Genomic DNA, 6255 nt, shown 5'->3' with positions numbered 1-6255 from the left:
TATATATATATATATATATCTGTCTATATTTTGTAAAGCTGTTCCAGTTTGTCTGGTAGTGACTGTTTTGATGTTTTTTCTTCTTCTCTTACAGGTGGCTCATTTCTTCGAGTGGATCCGAATTCACACCGGTTGGGCAACAGTCACTAGGTTTAATTCTTGATGATGCACAAACACACAGTTTCAAACTGACTCAAAGTTCTTCAATTTCCATCTGTCGATGAAATGTTTTCTGTTGTCGAACTAATCTCTCCTCTTCTCTGAAGTGAAATAAAGCTGTTTAAACACAGTCTTTTTCAAACACCTGAGACAGTATTCACAGTATTGTCTTTTGGAACTCTTCACGAACACCTCTGCTCACCTGCGTTTGTTTAATTATCACTGAAGAGCCTACATCAGGTGTTTGAACATTTTTACTGATATGACACCCTGCAGTTCCGTCAGGTCCCACCAGGGGGCAAGAGAACACACTTGAAAGCCTTGAAACTTGTACTTGAAAGTACAGCAGGTATTGTTTACAGTTTAAACAATGTATTCCTTTATTTTCAATTTACATTAACTGAAGGATTTGAAATTAACACTTTAGTGTGAACATAACAGGGCTGTGCAAAAAAAGGGTTGGAAAAAAAAAGATGAAATTCTCAGGATTGTCTGTGAAGCTCATGGTGTGGCCGCAGCAGACGAATTGAGCTTCTCAAAGTCCTCAGGTCATGTGTGACCTGCACACACACACACACAATTTTGTCAATTTTGACCAAACTTTTTATGGTTTACAAAGTTCAAAACAGAATTTATATATAGTAAAAAATTAACAATATCTCCTATAAAGTACGTGTGTGTGTGTGTGTGTGCATGTGTGTGTGTGGCTCTCTCGCCTTTTCCAGTTCATCCTTCAGCATGTTGTACTTCTGAACGTCAAACCTCTGACGCAACGCTTTGCGGTAAAAGAAGTGAAGGAACTGACGATCTCTGACATCTGTAACAACAAAGTCCTACACACACACACACACACACACACAGACACATCTGTTGACAAAGTCACGTGAATTTGTGAGCAACAGATAAACAGACGTTCTAGAACCTCTTACCTCTTTTGTGAGGATGTAGTAGGAAAAGAAGATCATGCTGGTGGTGTAGGAGATGAAGTAGGTCACTGGCTCCATGGTGTCCCATTCAAACACATACCTAACACACACACACACACACACACACAGAAGTACAGCCAACATTACAAAGCTAAGGCCAAAAGGCTAGTACAAGTTAGCTATCATTACGCCAAGATAGTTTATAACAGCTAACAGTTAGCTAAAATCTAGTCACAAACCAAAATAAAACTACAACTGGAGTCAGTCCAGAAGAGTTTTGCGTGTACATGTGTGTGTGTGTGTTAATCACCAGGTAAGATAGCCCAGGAAACCTCCCTGGAGTGACAGGTAGGCAAGCCCCGCCCACCCCAACATGGACGCCTTTGAGTATGCCTCCTTCGCCATTTGGAGCTTTACCTGAACATGCACGTGCACACACACAAACACACACACACAGTCATGTCTAAACTACTCAAAAAGGACATACAGTATTTTGACATGTCCCCACAAGACAGATGTGGGTCTGTCCTTGTTTATGCTTTGCTCATTTCGGCCTGTGGGGGGGGGGACATTTGTGGGACAGGAGTGGGGGGTGATGTCTTACCGTCTCCAGGGGCATCAGCTGCTGCTGGATCTCCTCCCGTTTCCTCATCAACTCTGAGTGTTTGTCCTGCTGCCGCTGAGGAGACGTCAGAGCGGCGTGAAGGAGGCGTACCATGTACTTCACATCGTCCAGACCTGAGACGTGTTCGTGAGACGGACCTGACCCACGGAACAGGAGAAACACTAGTTACACTGGTTGGTTCTGGTCCAGGTCACAGCAATATTGAATTTAGCTTCAAAATAATCTTTATAATCCAACACTGCCCCCTGGAGGCACTGGTTGATTTTACCTTCTCCAGGAGAACGAACGTCGTACGTGACACCATTGATGACAAGCTGAAAGTCTTTACTCAGAACTGTCTCCATGAAAGTGCATGAGGAAATCCTCTGTCCATCTGAGGCCAAAAAAACTCGTCAGGTGATATACACATATGTACACATTACATGTGTATATATGTGTATATATATACATATATATATATATGTATATATATACACACATATACATACATATATACACACATATACATACATATATATACATATATATTGTAAAGTCGGTAGTTAGGTCTCCTTGTAGTTGTGTTCCGGCGGAGGTTGGACTTTGTTACTCTCTGCATTAACAAAGTTCCCCTCGACACGCTCGAAGACATATGGTTACACAGGCGTATCGTCTCGTACGTTTGGTACACATATGTATCTGTACCGAACAGTTAGGGACAAATACAAATACACGTACCGTCACAACCCGAACATTTGAGTTTTGTGTTTGAGTGTCACCTCCATTCAGCAGCACGGCAGAGTGAACTCCTGGATCTTCAGCTGAGATGTTCTTCAGCAGATCTCCCACCGTGGTCAACATGGGCGTGAGAGTGAAACGACACTGACGCCCTGCAGGGAGACGGACACAGAGGACCGGGCGACCAAGGCTGAAGTTAATGGACACATCTGAGGGGGAGAGAGAGGGAGGGAGAGATCGTAACTTAAAATAGATAGACTTCATTAAAATAAAATTCCCGGGTGAAATAAATTAAGCAAAGACAAAGTATTAAAGTCTCATTTATTTTAGACTAAATTCCTCATTTGTGTTTTTCAAAACTTGAGTTTGAAACTAAATGTAAATAAGGTAAACAAGAACAAAAGAAAAAAGTTTACTTTTGTTAAACACAACATTCATTTAACAATAATAAAGTTTACCTTTAGCTGGAGCTCCACTGCTGTAGTGTAAGACCTGAGTGGACTGAAGCAAAATTTAAAAACATTTAGATTTAATTACAACTTAACATTGAAATATTATAGAATAAAAACTGCAATTAAACCACAGAGTAAACAACCGTTATGGAATCGTGATTTTATTGATAGAACTATCGTCAGTTTTAACAGACGGTTTATATTGTTAACAGTTTTTTTAGCTACAAAATGGTTTAAAAGTCTTTAAATTACAGACCGTACATACATACCACGAATTAACTTTTTTTTTTTTTGATTGACATGCATTTTTATTACGTGTTTGTCTCAGAAACCCGCCGTTTAGCTCAAACATGTTTTTCTTATGGTCTTTACGATCTTCGGGTTCAGAATTTCACAGAAAAACGAGCCAAACGTTGGAAACTTACGGCCCAGATTCCCACTTTTGTCCGTGGTGAGCAGCAGAGAGTGAGGCTCCTCACAGACCTGAAGGCCCACATGCTGCCGAGCCGCTGCTGAACTGCTCCCCGCTGACTGTTCTGGGTCTGTCTGTGTCTGTGTCCGGGTCTGTGTCTGTGACGGAGTTGATCTTCTTCGACCTGCAGGAATGTCAGGAAGGCGAGTGGAAACAAGTTTCACTACAGGAAGAGGAACTGGGGTTTAACTCTTACTTCGCCTCTAAACGTCTGTGACTGGTGGGTTTGTTTGTTTGTTTGTTTGTTTGTTTACTTTGTTTGTTTGGGTAAGTACTGTTACATCAAGCACTAGCTTAAATCTTTGAATGCCAATCACTGAGTTGCATCTTAGCAGTTTGTTATTGACAGCGTGTAGCTTCCCTCTCTGGCCGATAGATGGTGCTAAGTACACATTTTAAAGGCTGGTTCATGGTTCACACGTGTTGGTGGAGTGTTTTCAACCTCGTCCATAATTAATGTCAAATTAGTGAATTCATATATTTAATGATTAATAATCGACCTGCTTGTAATAACAAATAAATAATGTAAATCATTTCATGTCGTCTCCAGTGAACTTACTAAATAGGTTCAAAATTAAAAATAAAAATTTTCAACATCACCTGATACGTTGAAATCGTAATAAATATACTACAAATAAAAGTACTTTTAACAAGTACATATTAAACTGACACTATAGCTAAAAATCTGAAATACAAAAATGCTGCAATGCCCTTAACCTACCACTAAGGGAACATAGACCTCTGTTTGGGAAAACTTGCTCAAAACCTTAACCCTTTCCAGCCTGTGAAGTGTGAAGAGAACCAAACCAGGCTTAAACAGTACCACAGTACTCATGAGTGAGGTTCTGACTGTAACAGAACCAGATTGTACTGATAACTGCTGGGCCAAGGTTGAAACAACAATCAATTCAACTGTGCCCACACACACACAAACACACACACACACACCGACACAAAGAAGGAACTGGAGAAAAGAAGTGAATCAACAATGTGGACATGTGAGAACACAAGTACTTATTTTCTCTTTGAACCTGTTTTTGGGTCAAGTATCGAGGCTTCTGGCTGTTTCATTCAATATATCATCACAGAGTGTGTGTGTGTGTGTGTGTGTGTGTGTTAAGCCCATTCAGCACACTCAGCCCCACACCAAATTCCATAGAGAAAATCATCAATTTTACATTAGACCTAGCTGGTTGTCAAATCTCTTGTTGTGTCACTAATAACATTTCATTCACGTTAGTGACACAAACTGACCAGAAGAGGCAGCAGAGAATCATCACCTTCTTATTGGTTTGTTTTACTTTGGACTTGTGCGATGAAAAAGAAATGGAAGTCCTAGCATTCAGTTTATTTTGTTGAAATGAAACTGATGTTTTTAAAAACACACCAAAACTCCGCTGATAAAATGTCAGATTTATATCCTAGTTAAATGGTTCTGTTTATCTACTGCTGCCACGATCATACGTTCAATGTTGTTGTTATATCACTGTGATGTTTAAATCTCCCAGTTCACAAACTGACCACAGGAGGCAGCAGGGGAGCGAGCTAACTTTCTCCATTAAACATTTAAACATTCAACATTTAAAGACTATTTTTATTTATTTTTACTACTTTAAATCAATATTCCCAAAATATATATTTTTCTTTTTTCTTCGACAAATGTCAATGTTCCATCCCCAGGTCCAAAAGACCCAGAGCCGCTGCTGTCTCCGTCCATGGTTCTAGTCTGTCATTCGGTGAGTGTACTGTTGAAAATATGAGTTCAGATCTATTTCGGTGCATCGATGATGAAGAAACACTACTGGTTCTCCAGACGAGGGGCGTTCTCAGCTTCCTGATGACTCTTTTTAGAGTGTTTCTGTCCTGTTCTTTATCGGTTCTCCTCATCGTCACGTCTCCAGAACATGACGTTCTCTTCTCAGCACATGAAACGAAAAGCTGTTCCTTTCTTCTCCTCTGAAGTGCACATGGTGGAGATTAGGTTTCACTGTAGATAAACTGATATCACACACACACACACACATTCAAGGAAACGGAGATAAACTGATATCACACACACACACATTCAAGGAAACGACAAAGGTGTTAATGTGATATGCAATGACATAATCACACTTACTTATAGGCGTCTTGTTGTGTGTGTGTGTGTGTGTGTGTTTATTGTGAAAGGCAGAATGACTGTATGTGTTCTTAACTTGAACCTGTGATGAATGACTGTTTATGTGACACTCACCAACTCTCCTGGAGATTTTATTAAAAGTTGGGCCATTCTTACACAAAACCATAAACAGCATGTGGTGCAAACACCAGAAGCCGAACAGATAAACTACTTACTTCATCATATTTACACATTTTACACACAAGGCTGTTGACTGTCACATCAGTGACCCCTTGTGGCGGAGGTGCACAGCTGAGCACATGATATCCACTCCGTCAGCTTGTTTAAACCATCAGATTCGATGACGCTGATTGGATACATTTCTGTTGCATGCGCATACTCCATGTCAGCAATTGGCTGCACTGACTGGGCTGGTTCTAGCGCCCCTGCAGGTACGAGGAGGTTAGGAACCAGATGAACTAAGAGCTATTTAAGCCCTATTTATATTTTACATAAGTTGATCCAAAATACTGGTGTGTGTGTGTGTGTGTGTGTGTGTGTGTGTGTGTGTGTGGTGGTCTTACATCACCTTCATTGTTTGGTTGTAATGTGTTGGTTTTCTCTATGGAATTTGTTGTGACAGGAAAAGGGATGTATTTCTGTCGTCAAGTACATCATCAAATGAGTGAAGTACTTCTTAGTGAAGAGTGAAGTACTTCATGTAAGCAGAAACAATAAACACCTGTTATTGGTTTCGACTTGAAAAAACAATGATCGTCCACTCCAGGGATTCGTACTGACAACTA

General features: G+C 40.4%; 2 protein-coding genes across 2 annotated transcripts in view; one reads left to right on the top strand and one right to left on the bottom strand.

Moving 5' to 3' along the window:
* cfi (complement factor I) overlaps positions 1-305 on the top strand; it is a 6103-nt gene extending 5798 nt beyond the window's left edge. Inside the window, 1 exon segment of the mRNA NM_001328249.1 lies at positions 95-305. Within this exon segment, the coding sequence (NP_001315178.1) occupies positions 95-163 (69 nt within the window). The 3' untranslated portion in view covers positions 164-305.
* A 209-nt stretch (positions 306-514) lies between these two features.
* LOC103390115 (calcium uniporter regulatory subunit MCUb, mitochondrial-like) lies at positions 515-3732 on the bottom strand. The gene is made up of 8 exons (XM_025060773.1): positions 3305-3732; positions 2886-2928; positions 2469-2636; positions 1979-2083; positions 1690-1847; positions 1396-1502; positions 1089-1185; positions 515-992 (listed from the first exon to the last, which is right to left on the bottom strand). The coding sequence occupies exons 1-8, from the start codon at positions 3374-3376 to the stop codon at positions 822-824; spliced, it is 921 nt and encodes a 306-aa protein (XP_024916541.1). The 5' UTR covers positions 3377-3732; the 3' UTR covers positions 515-821.
* Between the last annotated feature and the right edge of the window lie 2523 nt (positions 3733-6255).

This window comes from Cynoglossus semilaevis, chromosome 1 (assembly GCF_000523025.1).
Source record: "Cynoglossus semilaevis isolate Cse_v1.0 chromosome 1, Cse_v1.0, whole genome shotgun sequence".
Taxonomy (NCBI): domain Eukaryota; kingdom Metazoa; phylum Chordata; class Actinopteri; order Pleuronectiformes; family Cynoglossidae; genus Cynoglossus; species Cynoglossus semilaevis.
The sequence above is the reverse complement of the archived record's forward strand: the minus strand, read 5'-3'. Positions and strand labels throughout refer to the sequence as shown.